This window comes from Leptidea sinapis, chromosome 24 (genome assembly GCF_905404315.1).
Source record: "Leptidea sinapis chromosome 24, ilLepSina1.1, whole genome shotgun sequence".
Classification (NCBI taxonomy): Eukaryota; Metazoa; Arthropoda; class Insecta; order Lepidoptera; family Pieridae; genus Leptidea; species Leptidea sinapis.
The window spans coordinates 7,140,137-7,153,899 of record NC_066288.1 but is presented as its reverse complement, the minus strand read 5'-3'; the positions used below and the strand labels follow the sequence as shown (position 1 = coordinate 7,153,899).

General features: G+C 35.1%; 1 protein-coding gene and 1 long non-coding RNA gene across 6 annotated transcripts in view; one reads left to right on the top strand and one right to left on the bottom strand.

Annotated features, from left to right (window-relative positions):
• Positions 1-3,520: 3,520 nt before the first annotated feature.
• The window catches only part of LOC126971778 (facilitated trehalose transporter Tret1-like), a 28,156-nt gene continuing 17,913 nt past the window's right edge, over positions 3,521-13,763 (bottom strand). The window contains exons 1-3 of one of the 5 annotated variants that reach the window (XM_050818178.1): positions 7,316-7,406; positions 5,855-5,990; positions 3,521-5,311 (exon numbers count right to left, since the gene is read on the bottom strand). In XM_050818178.1, the coding sequence (XP_050674135.1) occupies positions 4,020-5,311; positions 5,855-5,990; positions 7,316-7,339 (1,452 nt within the window). In that variant the 5' untranslated portion in view covers positions 7,340-7,406 and the 3' untranslated portion in view covers positions 3,521-4,019. Of the gene's footprint in view, positions 5,312-5,854; positions 6,103-6,998; positions 7,120-7,234; positions 7,407-13,763 lie in introns of those variants that run through there. The other 4 variants (XM_050818180.1, XM_050818181.1, XM_050818179.1 and 1 more) reach the window with 4 other exon arrangements.
• LOC126971823 (uncharacterized) lies at positions 5,264-13,761 on the top strand. Its single transcript, XR_007730996.1, has 3 exons — positions 5,264-5,353; positions 5,849-6,029; positions 13,610-13,761. It is a non-coding gene; the product is annotated as an uncharacterized LOC126971823 (long non-coding RNA).

The following is a 13,763-nucleotide window of genomic DNA, read 5'->3' as shown; positions in this document are numbered from 1 at the left end:
AGCTTGAAGCAGGAGTCAGAGCTCGAGGAGGCAACACTACTGGGAGGCTCCTTCGCACAGGATACCGGCTAGATTATGGGCATCACAACAGCGCCTATTTCTGCCGTGAAACAGTAATGTGTAAACATTATTGTGTTTCAGTGTGAAGGGCGCCGCAGCTAGTGAAGTTACTGGGCAAATGAGACTTAGCTTCTTATGTCTCAAGGTGACGAACGCAATTGTAATCCGAAATTGTTATTTTTTAAAGTGATCACCCCCACTTCTGGGATTGATTAAACAAATTAAATTTGAAAACAAAATTTTCAGGAACGATGCGGGACTCGAACCCGCGACTTCTCGCGCTCCGTGCGAGCGCTCTTCCACTGAGCCAACCGATCGAGTCACGTATCGTTGATAAATCTTACGTCTTCTTTAACTCTCAGGTTGTGGCTTCATCTACTGGATCTACTTTACAGTTGATAACCTGCTCAACCCCAATATTTGCTTAGGCATTAGACTTGAGATGTCGCTCTTGCAAATCTAAACAATTTGTTATTTTCTAGTGATAGCCCTCACTTTTGGGATTAATTCCACAAATTAAATTTGAAATCAAAATTTATGAACAAATACTAACCTACTATATAAATATAATATTTTCTATGAAACGTTTTTTTATTTTAAAGCTCTAACTTCTATGGAAATGGAAAAGAAGGACAAACTAGCGTACGGGTCACCTGGTGTTAAGTGATCACCGCCGCCCACAATCTCTTGCAACACCAGAGAAATCACAGGAACGTTGCCGGCCTTTAAGGACGGTGTACGCAATTTTTTTGAAGGTACCCATGTCGTATCGTCCCGGAAACACCATACAAGGAAGCTCATTACACAGCTTTGTAGTAGAAAGAAAGCTCCTTGAAAACCGCACTGTGGAGGACCGCTACACACATACTACCAGCTACACATCCAGATGGTGGGGATGATATCGTAATTTGTGGCGTGTTGTGCGAAGGCGCAATTCAGCGAGGAAGGTGGAGTTCAGACTAGATTCACCCGCACGACCACCGGGGTCGTTCCTAACGTAGATCTACATCGCGATCTTGAGCTGCCGACGATCGCTCAAGACTAAGAAGATATAGCCCCGCTTCTTTGATAAGGCGGTCGTTCACCCTAACATGTTGGTGACGAAGGCATGCTGCTAGACGCTACTGCACCAAAATCTTAACCAACAGAGATGACCCAGACACGTGCTAATCGGACCAACCAGACACTGCCCTCGGAGACGTGGGCGCGGCCATGCACATCAAACCACCGCCCACAAATTAATATAATATGTACAAGTCTCACACACCTACTTAGAACCTCGACTAGAGAGTTATCGTCCTGTAATCGTTTCACGCCACTCAAACATACACATTTGCAAATACATGACACCCAAACACATGCAAGCGACATACTCAAATCATCATATACATACATTAGCGCACGTAAAGTCCAACGGAATAATAGATATATTAAATCATTAGTGATCTTCTATCCATCCAGCCTAGCACGCAGTTTGGTCCGAGTTCGAGATCTAGTCTTCTTCCGAGACGCCTCCTGTGTTTGAGCTACAAATTCGGCCCGACTTCGGTGGAAAATCTGTAGGGCCCTACATCGAGGAGATTTTTAACGCTAGAATACACATATCTTTATCTACTGAGCAAAATTTAATAGACTATGGCTGGGAAGTTTTAATGTATCTGTCTAAATGACAGAATACCTTCAGATTTCCACTTGTTTCGGTATCTTCAGAATTCTTTAGGCAATGTCAGGTCAACATCACAAGAGAAATGCCAAAACTATGAATCGCGGTTTTTGACCTCCCCAAACTTCCACAGAAACCGGATCATGGGATCCTACAAGATGGCAAAAAGTCACCGAAAGCATGGCTTAGATAGTAATCATATTATCATAGTAATGTAATGTAAATAAACTTTGAAAAAAAAACATTTTCTGAGTATTCGCATAAAATGAGAAGGAACTTTTTCCCCGACCTTTATACATAATGTAATAAGTATTTGTATTATTCAATCTAAGTCATAATATAATTATTATTAAATACAATTTTTATTATATTAAAAAAAAAGTATATAAGTAAAAAAATTTAAAACGGCGGTAATAGTAGTAATAAGATACAAGAGAGATAAGTTGCTCTTTATACATGAGGCTGCATAAATCTGCCGAGTGTCGAGTAAGCAATTTGCTCACGAGTTTCATACGCACTTTTTCAACATACTTGCGAGCAAAAAACAAATTTGTATTTACCATACAGCAACAAATGCGATGCAAACAAAATATGCAAATTATTGGACATGGCGCGCAAGTTTTTTTTTTGCACACGCTTACAGCCTACTTCAAAATTATTATTTTAGTAAATTTATTGAATTAGGCGTTACTTTGCGGAAATCCATAATTATACAAATGATTTATGTTTTCTTTAGTAGTAGTTTACGAGACTGGCTGGTGATGTCTCGTGCCAGATTTTGGCGAGACAACACGTCCTGAGGATGCCTCGTGTAGAGGTGAAACACGTGTAGAATTGTTTTAAAAACAAATATTGGCGGAATTAACTCTAAAGAAAACATAAATCATTTGTATATTATTTTAGTGATAAAATGCATATATTATTTCACCACAAATTATTGTGAATTATGAGACGGATATAATTTCATAATAAATGTTTTTTCGCCTTAATTAGGAACAGATTTTTTATTCCAAAAATATAAAGGGATTAGGAGGCATAAAACCTCTTTGTTGTTAAAAAAAACACGTAGTAATCTGTTAAATTGAAAATGCTATATTTACTCTCATATAAATTGCAGTTAACTTAACTTTGTAGGGATCATTCTATTATGCACCAGTGTGCAAAATTATTATGCACGCGTGTGGTATATTTCAGAGGTTCCCTCAAAACGATGTAATAAGGATCACTTTATGAGAAAGTGTGTTATTTTTTAACATATAATATGTACCTACCAAATTCTAGTAAAAACTTTGCTTTGAATTCTGTTTGCAGCTGTTTTACTACTATTTACATTATGAAATATGTAAATATATGTTAATATTTATTTATTTTTTCATGTTTAATTTCTAACCCCTTATTCATAATAGTTTGCTAACTTAAAGCATTGCTAATTCTCACTCTGTCTTCTTCTATTGACTTAGGTCAGAGTGAGATAAAAAAAAGCACTCCTAAGCGGCTGTTTAAAGTTAGCGGACCATTATGAATAAGGGGGCTTGTCTTTATCGCAATGCGCTGGTAGAATTTTATGAACCGATGATTACGTTATCACTTATATATAAATGTATTTTGTTCGAAGTAAATCCATCGAACAGCATTATATTACAAATATTGCTTAGTAGATAAAATTAATTGTAAGAAAACCATGTGTTGCCTTTAGTAAGGCAGTACGCGGGTGACCATTGATCGGGCCGGTCCTAGTTACCATTAACCATTTGCCTATAACCATTACAGGACTGGTCCGAGTAACCATTTTAACCATTTTAACCAATTAATAGTAGAGATCCGCGTACTGCCTTACTAAAGGCAACACATGGTTTTATTACAATTAATTTTATCTACTAAGCAATATTTGTAATATAATGCTTTTCGATAGATTTACTTCGAACATGTTTCTTATCTCTATATCGAGAGCCATCTTATTTATTATTAGCCTATTATTGATCAGTTGTGTCGATTATGACTACGGGCTTTTTTCCTGTCATGAGTGTAAAGTGTTATCATGCGGACTAGCTTCGCACGCGGTTGGAAATCCTCGTGACAGGACAACGGCCCTAACGGTATAAACTAACAACTGAAAAATGCGTAATTAAGTAAGAATAATGTACGTACGTACGTACGGCAAGATGTTATTTTTCGTATTTTAAATAACGCGATTGTGAGTTTAAGCAATAAAAACATCACTATCTACTACTTATTAATGACTTTTGGTTTAATTTTTTGTTTTTATGTGGCAGTAAATTGCTTTCAATGTCACAAGTTATGCAACATCTTTTTTTAATTCTAATAACTCTTTACTTTGTTCAAATTTAAACGCATTGTCATCATATTTATTATTTTTGAAATAAACTTCTATTTCTTGTAATGATCTGCCTTTTGTTTCTGGCATGTAAAACCAAAGATACAAAAGACATATGAATACAATAGCCGCATTTAAAAAGAAAACACCATGGTATCCTATACTAATAAACATACCAGGTGCAAGCTTTACCGCCAAAAATTGTATCACACCTATAAGTATGCCTAACGTGATCAGACAAAATGATTTAACTTCTAATGGATTTATTTCAGTAAGCAATGCTTCTAAAACAGGATATGGACCGGCAGCTACTGTAACTAAATATAATGCCAACAGCAATATTTTGGCCCAATTTGTTATGACATCTTTTTCAGGCCTAATAAGAAGCAACAGCCCAAGAGATACCAATAGTAAATTTGCCAAAATTCCCGTTGGAAATAAAAGCTGACGCATTTTGTACTTTCTCATGAAGATAAAAGAAATGGTTGCACCGAAAATTGAGAAGCCGTTTGTTAATAGTGTAAATGTTAATATGTCTGATGTTCCACTAATATCCTGGAGCATCGTTATTGCCAATGTACTGAACAAAACCCGGCCAGCAGCTACACGGTACACATTGACTACAATAGACAAAGAGTATAACTTCCAAAAATAGCGTTGTCGTATTGTTATGAATATTTTCTTAAAATATGATGTCGATGAAATACCACCCCTGGAGTATTTTAATTGCTTATCTGTTTCCATTGCAATTAAATTTTTTAATTCTTTGTCAGAATTCTCATTAGAGGGATGAAGGGCTCTAAATGCTTTTTCGCTTTCCTCAAATCTGCCTTTCGATGCTAGCCACATGGGGCTTTCCACCCAAAATAAAGGAATAGCAGCTGACAACATTGTTGGTAAAATTCCTATTAAAGCAACATTTCGCCAATTCATAATAACACTTAAGACGTGTCCCATCATTGTTCCAGTCATTGAACCAACACAAACAAGCATATTAAACGCTAGAAACCGGAAGCTTGGTGTCATATATTCACCGATATTTGTGTAACTTAAGAATAATATTCCACCGTAAGATAAACCGGCCAGTACTCTTGTGAGGAGTAACACATATTTATCTTGTGCAAAATACGTTAATATCCACGATATAAGAGCAGGCATCGACATCACAGTGACGGAATATCTGCGCCCCCACATTTCTGTAATAACAGCAACCACAGCGAAGCCCACGAAGCAGGTGATATTGATTGTGGAGGCTGTAACAAATGAAGCAAATGGCGCTGTTTTTTAAAACATAAGTATATTAATGATATTATAAATATTAATTATTATATTATATTATATAATCCAGTCAGTTATAATAATTAACATTTTTCTTTTTGGCTTATTCAGTATGCACACCGACCCCATCTGATCTATTTTTTCCTTTGCTTATCCATACAGCATCTTTTCCAGACGAACTCTTTCCTTGAAGTTAACAATATTCTTACACGAGAAATTTTTAATTCATTCGATTGGATTTTATGTCCTCACAGATTCTGGCTCATTTTAGTGTGAAGAGAACCGAGCTGCCCACTGCCAAAGGGAGAACTTATGTAGGCATCTGAGTTGATATTGGCTCATTCGATAGATCAAAAAATTGTAGTGCTTTTATAAAAATAATCTAGTAGAGATTTCTTCTGAAGAAAGGAAGAAATGCAAACTTTAAAGCAATTTTATGTCATATGATTATTTTTATACCTTCTATGTCTTTTTTAAGTCTTACTTTTAATCATAATATTATCTGGTTTCAGACTTACCTATCCATGATACAAATTCATCAGATATTGGTATGGAGCTATGGTTAGAGTGCAGTTTGTCGATCATACCAGACATCTGCCCAAATATGAACCCATCTGAGATACTGCCTATTGCGATTCCAACGGTGACCAGGAACTGGAAGATATAAAATATAACATTCTTAAGGATGAAGTTGTAAGTAATAGCGTCGATATCAATACTGGAATGGGAATGAAAGACCAAAGTGTCGAGTATAATATGCATAAAGTGTTAGTTTAAGGCTCGAATGCCAGAACGATTTTCAATCAGTTGAAGAATTAATAATAGATTTATCACAGTTTTGTAAAAAACTTCTAAAATTGAGACTATGATCACGTGTTATTAGGTACTTTATATCCTTATTCCTGGATGGCTATTGAAACTTGTCAACCCTAAACTGCCAATACAACGAGGTGTCAATACTTAAACATAAGAAGGAACATTCTTACGAATTTGGCATTCCCATTGGTCGTTCCAAAAAGACGTTTGTGCTGCAAAATTCACAGGGATTTTAATGGTTTTACAATCTTTTATGAAGAAAATTTACTCAGTTCATTATCTCATTAATGAATAACTATATATTACAAATAAAATTAGTAATTTATTTAGGAAGGTGAAGGCGCATATACGGACCTGTAACATTTTTTTTATTTTTAACAAACTAACAGTCATTTACGCAAAATTATTATAAAATATTTCTAACATTTTATAAGACCATTCATTATTTTACATTAATGCAGTTTGTATTTTTTTCTACTTTACGTTCTAGTTATATATCTGTAAGTTTGTATATGATATTATGAATTATGAAAGAAAAATTATTATAAAGATATTATTAAATGAAATCTCTATAGGATAAGAATTGGTTTTTGTCTTCTTAAATTAGGAGTATTGTCCCAAGCTGTTGAATCAGTTTCACAAACTTTTTTACTTCTGCATTTAGCTGTTCAGGTGTCTTAAGTTGAACATTTATTTTTATATTATTATCTAAATCTATCTTAAAACTATACTGGGTTGTATATTTATTTACAAAGGCTAATTTATTTTCTTTGAACAAGATGTTGTTACTTATTTCTATGTATATAAGAGAATGAGCTGAGCTCATATCATTATTTTAGTACGTACTTATGTAGCTACATTCTTTATAACAAAAAAAATCAATCAGGTCTGGTACTTTGTTCGGATCTGTTGGCCAATATGTCGGGCGTCCTGTAAATGCTGCCTCTTATCATCTCTCTTATTACACTTAATATTTCTTTGCCTGTTGTTGCCGTCAACCTGGAGCCCCAATATGTATTTTTGGCATTAAAGTCACCTCCTAATATAAATCTATTACCTTTACCGTTTTTTTTATCGCATACCTAGGTGGACTGTAGATTGCAGATATTCTTAGAGGATATGTCTCTGTTTTCAAACTTATTGATACAGATTGAATTCCTTACCTTCATGTACGGTTTGATGTGCATGTAATGTAATAAATGGCACTACCACCTCTTGCTGTATTATCAGGATGTAACGCATGGCAGATTTTGTAGCCTTTATATTTAATATATGAGTGCATCGTGAAATGTGTTTCGGATATTAGATACACATCAATACATTCCATATCGAATATTACCTGCAATGCATTTTAATGTTTAAGTATTTTTTTGCATTCCACGCCATTATTTAAGCGGTGTATTCATTAGTTTTGCTTCAGTATAGCTTTCATAGTGCCATTTTAAATTTTTTTCAGCCATTCATCAAACGATAACATAAGTTTTAAAATGTTATCATCTGATGTAAGAGCTATGTGGGGTACCTCGGTTACTTTTGTTATATTTGCAGTAACCTTGGAATACGTCTTATTATTACATACTAGATTCGAATTTATTGTAGGCTAACTTGAAATCTTTTGCATTTCACGCGTATCGTTTTGGTGTCTAGCCATAGGTCTTTTAGTATTCTTGTTTCTTAACTGCTGGATTTCCTTAATAATGGCACATTCTCTGTAAGTAGCGGAATGTGGGGCTCCAAAGTGAACGCACTTTGGTTTCTCATCTTTAGGTTTCTTGCTGTCTTTGGTGTGATGTTTTCCAGTACATTTAACACACATAGACTCTTTGGAGCAGTGTTTTTGTGTATGTCAATATGCCTGACATCTTTTGCACTGTGGGATTAATTTAGAGCTCTTTAATGGCTGTATTTCTATAGCACAACCCAATATACTTTTTATATTGTAAATTTTATTTATGTCTTCGCTGTTATGGCGAATGTTAAAATGAACATGTTTAGTGGCTCTTTCGTTTTCCAATTAATCTTATTCACAGCTTCAGTGATTTTCAATCCTTCTATTTGTAGCTCCTCGACTATTCTAGCTGGCTTGCACGTATGATGCATTTTTTCGCCATAGCTCTTATAGGCCTAAAGAAAAGTATTTGCAGCAAGGATGTCGGTATGACTCACCATCTACAGCATTAATCTGTACAGTATCACCAAACATCATCTTGATGATAAGTTTGTCAACGTTCTGACTCTGACAAAAAAGCAAAGAATTTTCGATAATTTTTAATACAATCCACTATAATTGGAGGTAGCTGTGGGGTTTTCTTTGGTTTTTATGAAATGTTTGTTTTTTTCGTCGTTGGGCTTGACTTGATCGGGTCAGTAGTTAAATTTTCTCTTTTTCCTTGTTTCACGCGAATCCATTTAGTTTCTCTGGCTAGCTCGTCTTCATTCGTGCTATAATGAACACGGTGAGCAGAAGTTTGCATGGTTTGCTGAGTACTATTGTTAGTCTCAGCAAAACGATTGAGTTTCTACTTAAGAATAGCTATTTGACTTTGTAAGTCATTAACAAGACTCTGGATTTTTCCTCGCTCGTCTATCTCTTCAGTAAAACGTCTGTAGAGTATTCCGTCTCCGTAGTGAGCTTTACACTAGAGCTCGGAGAATCATTATTTGGTCTTGAATCCATTATTTTAATATAATTCTACCAGTGGGAGTCTCATTTGCACAGGAAGCCGGCTAAATTATGGGTACTACAACGGCGCCTATTTCTGTCGTGAAGCAGTAATGTGTAAACAATACTGTCTTTCGGTCAGTAGGGCGCCGTAGCTAGTGAAATTACTGGGCAAATGAGACTTAACTTCTTATGTCCCAAGGTGACGAGCGCAATTGAAGTGCCGCTCAAAATTTTTGGGTTTTTCAAGAATTCTGAGCAGCACTGCATTCTTTCTCGTCTCGTTCCGTATTAATTCGATAACCAACTTCGCCTTAACGAGTTGGTAGTTCGACATCAATAACAATTATATTGCATTGTCAGTAACTGGGTTATCGCGTGAAGGCCAGTGTTGTGATGGATTTAGGTTTAGGCCAGGATTAGGTTTCCTGATCAGGAATTCAGATTCGGAACTCCGTGAGACTAGCGCAAACGTCCGGTTTTTTGTTTGGATTTATTTACGACCAGTACGAATAGAGACGCTTGTAAAAGCACACGCAAGTATTATCAGGGACGATGAAGACGAATTGATTACTATTGCACTTTTACTGGCGCTAAACAATTCTTCTTGTTTAGCGCCAGTAAAAGTGCAATAGTAGGAATGTAGGATTCGTCGTTACTGGGTACAATTTTGAGAAAATAAATAAATACCTACAAAAGAAAACCATGGATTGTTCGAAAGCCATTATTAAATTTTCCGCTTCACACATTTTGTTACCTACGACGAGTCTACAGACGTCCACTCGCTACAAAGCTCGCGCGAATCTGAATTGAAATTTCCGTGCGTGTGTGGCGGTTGAGCCGAAATGTACGCGAGAGCTGCGTTCGGGATGACGTCATTGAGCTTTTTCCGACCTTACAAACCGAACGCACCGAAACGAACGTTAGGTTTTTTCCGTTCGGAAACAATAAGAATAATGTGCGCCTTGTTGGATATTTTGTATGTAATTAGAGCATTCAGGTTTCCGAACGTTTGCACCCAGCCTTACACGGCGCGTTTACCTACGCCTGATCGCGAGGAACGCAACTGCTCTCGGCGAAAATTGAACGACTACTGACTGCTTCATCTTTTAAACGAAAATTTTATACAATGTTCACCACTTAGAAATGCCTTTTTTAGTTTTAATATTGTTTTATTTTATTTTTACTCTCACATTGATGTATTTAATATTCATATACTTATATTACTTTTATTATAACAGAGTATTTATTATTCAATTCAAACAAAACAAATCTTATAACTATATTTACAATACTACGACTACATAAAATTAAAACTATCATTACGTGGAAGCGTACCAAGAATACTGGCAGCATTACCGCGTTGGATAGCAAGGCTGATCCGTTGACCGAAATAGCTGCCAGTATATTATATACTCATATTCATGTATTACATTTCAGTTTAAAAAAAAAATATTGTATTGTTTTTCATTTCATTATGCATGTTAAGTTAGCCTGTAAGTGAAGTATACAATTTCTATAATTATATTTAAGAGTGTGCTTTAAGCATAAGGATTATTATTGTTTGCAACGTCGGCTTCTTATTTAATAAAACAAAAGATGCAGGCATAGTTTTTTTTGCAGCATCTAGTACATCATAAACACAATAATTTATGGCAGATATATGGAGAATCTAGATTAAACTCAAAGTAATATCAAAGCAAATTAAAATACATAGAATAACAGATCAGGTTGATACGTTAGTCAACCTAATAAGGTTAAAATCTGAACAATTTTATAAATACACTACTACACACTAGCTGTCCCAGCAAACGTTGTATTGCCGATATTAAAATCGCGATACAAAAGTAACTGTTGATCGTAGATAGGTGAAAATTTGAAGTTGTGTGTATTTTTTAATGCTGACTCATAATCAAACAAATTTAAAAAAAATGTCAAAAAAATAAAAAAATAATTTCGTGTGGACCACCCTTAACATTTAGGGGGATGAAAAATAGATGTTGTCCGATTCTCAGACCTACCCAATATGCACTCAAAATTTCATGACAATCGGTGAAGCCGTTTCGGAGGAGTTCAATGTTTAACACCATCACACGATAATTTTATATATTAGATATAAATTTTTAAATTTAATTAATTATAATTTTAAATTTTATATCATCAATTTTAATTCAATTTCAAAATCGAACGAAATGTCTCAAAAGCATGACACGGCAAAGAGATTTAAGTACCTACCTTTCATGCATACTATTTTACATGTTCTCCAACCTATTTCATATCTACAGGTATAAACTTTAACGTCTTTAAAGTATCCATATGTTCAACTACTGTAATAATGTCACTATAACTACCAGTGGGAAGCTCCTTTGCACAGGATGCCGGCTAGATTATGGGTACCACAACGGCGCCTATTTCTGCCGTGAAGCAGTAATGTGTAAGCATTACTGTGTTTCGGTCTGAAGGGCGCCGTAGCTAGTGAAATTACTGGGCAAATAAGACTTAACATCTTATGTCTCAAGGTGACGAGCGTAATTGTAGTACCGCTCAGAATTTTTGAGTTTTTCAAGAATCCTGAGCGGCACTGCATTGTAATAGGCAGGGCGTATCAATTACCATCAACTGAACGTCCTGCTCGTCTCGTCCCTTATTATCATAAAAAAAAACTTTTTTACATTTTAAAAGTTCATATAAGTGCCGACAATCATCGTCATCAGCTGGAAGACGTCCACTGCTGGACAAAGGCCTCCCCCAAAGATTTCCACGACGATCGGTCCTGCGCTGCCCTCATCCAACAATAATAAGTGCCGACAATAATCAATCTATATTATCAATCCCTCTGTTTTAATCCTTATCCCATTAAATGATATTTTATTAAAGACCGTTTCAATATTTGTAAAATACTTTTCAATTTATTAAAATCGTACATTTCGCATAACAGATATAACGAATTTAAAAAAGTCAATCTAAAGAAAATAATGCAATATTAAAATAATAAAAATGGTTTTTTTTTCATACTATAGACATAAACTACATAATTTTGGAATAATATTCCATTAAGGGTATACAAATCGCTTTATCAATCTTAATTTTGTTCTTGGAAAATTGGAATGATAAATACTGACAAACAACATTTACATTAAACACTGACAAAAACAAACAAAATAGCGTTGAGCACTGGCACAAATGAGTAATAGTCTATACACTACACGGTCAGCTGCTGCGAACTATAGGCGCTGCCCGAGCGTCACGCGACATGCAACACACAGACGAAAAAGTTTGAGACGATGTAATAAAAGTTTCACTATAATAACTAAGTGAAATAAATCTTTTATGTTACCAAAAAAATCTATAGTCCAACTAAGTAGATTTTCCACTACCACGAGATCGGTATCTAAGCGAGTGAAACCGCGGGGCATTGCTAGTGTTACATAAAATAGCACGAACCTGTATTCTTGTTTGCATCTGCATCACTGTGAATTCCTTTTAATTTTGTTTTTATTATATTATGTGCTCTTTTGATGTCGTATCCGTTCAAACGACATTATAAATTTCCATTAACATGAAGTGACTTTATTAATTTATAGATTTGTTATCTGTGGTTCAACTAATTGTTGATCTTGTGTTTTACATTGTACAATAATATTGCTAATGATTGCACAGCAGCTAATTATAAATTTATGATTAGTTTCCGTCACATAATAAGTATAATTTTACAAATAGCGAACACTAACAATGTGATTGTGAAAGCAAGCCTGATTGTCTGTTACTTAATGGCGTGTATGGATATTGTATAAGGCAAGAGGACATCTATATTAAAACAAGCGGATGCCCGCGACTTCGACCGCGTAGATAAAGGGTTTTTAAAAATAATAAGCAAGTTTGGAATTGAAGATTATCTCATGTCCTATTCTAGTTCCGGTTCCCGTTTTCGTTCCCGTTCCCAACATTTTATATTATTAGTTTTATTTTGAGGATGATTGCTATGGCAAAGTAACTTACTATTGGTATAGTTATATGGTGAATTTCAGTTTTTGACAAATCCCGCGGGAACCATAGATTTTTCTGGTATAAAATGTGGCCTATGTCCTTTCCCAACCTCCAGTATATCGCTGTACCAAATTCCATCAAAATCGGTTCTGTAGCTGCGGTGTTAAAACGTAACAAATAAACTTACATTCACATTCATAATATTAGTAGAGATTAAGGAGCAAAGGCCTAACGGCCGTTCCTAATATACTATCTACAGATAGAGATAAATTACTACCTTCTACTATCAGTAATTTGCTGTCAATAATCTGAAGCTGTACCAATATACCCGATAAGTCATTCTTATCGCCTTATATTGGAACGCGTGAATTGCAATTTCCATACAATTTCTATCGCTGGTAAGCTATACGGCGTCCCATTGACAGACAGCGTGTACGGATAAGCTGAGATACCGTCGATAAGTTTATTAGGACAGAAAAGTCAAAAATAGTTACGATTTTTTATCTTAAGTAGGTATCAGAGATAGACTGAATATTGGGAACGGCTGTAAATAGACAAGAAATTAAATAACTACACATTTCTAACCAAGTATATCATATTATATATGTAGTACCAAACAGGATGATAGATAGTTATTCAGGTCAGAGGTGCGCTTCATCAGAAGTGCCAACTTAAATATTGGTGACTTTAAAAAGGTCAGGAAGGTCATTTTCAATATAACTATTAAAAACTATTGCAAGATATGCTGGTTTATATTATTGTAAGAAAACTGTTTTTTTTCTTTTTATATTCTTTAACATTTTTTCAGAATAAGTTACCAAAGCTCGTGGAGAGGAGCGTGTTTGTGATAGAAAGTGGAACGTCAAAAAAAAATAATCGGCATTAACTGGAGCGTTAAATTGAACAATTTTCATTTAACCCCAATCCGTGATTTTATAGAAGATAAAAGTTTAATAAATTGG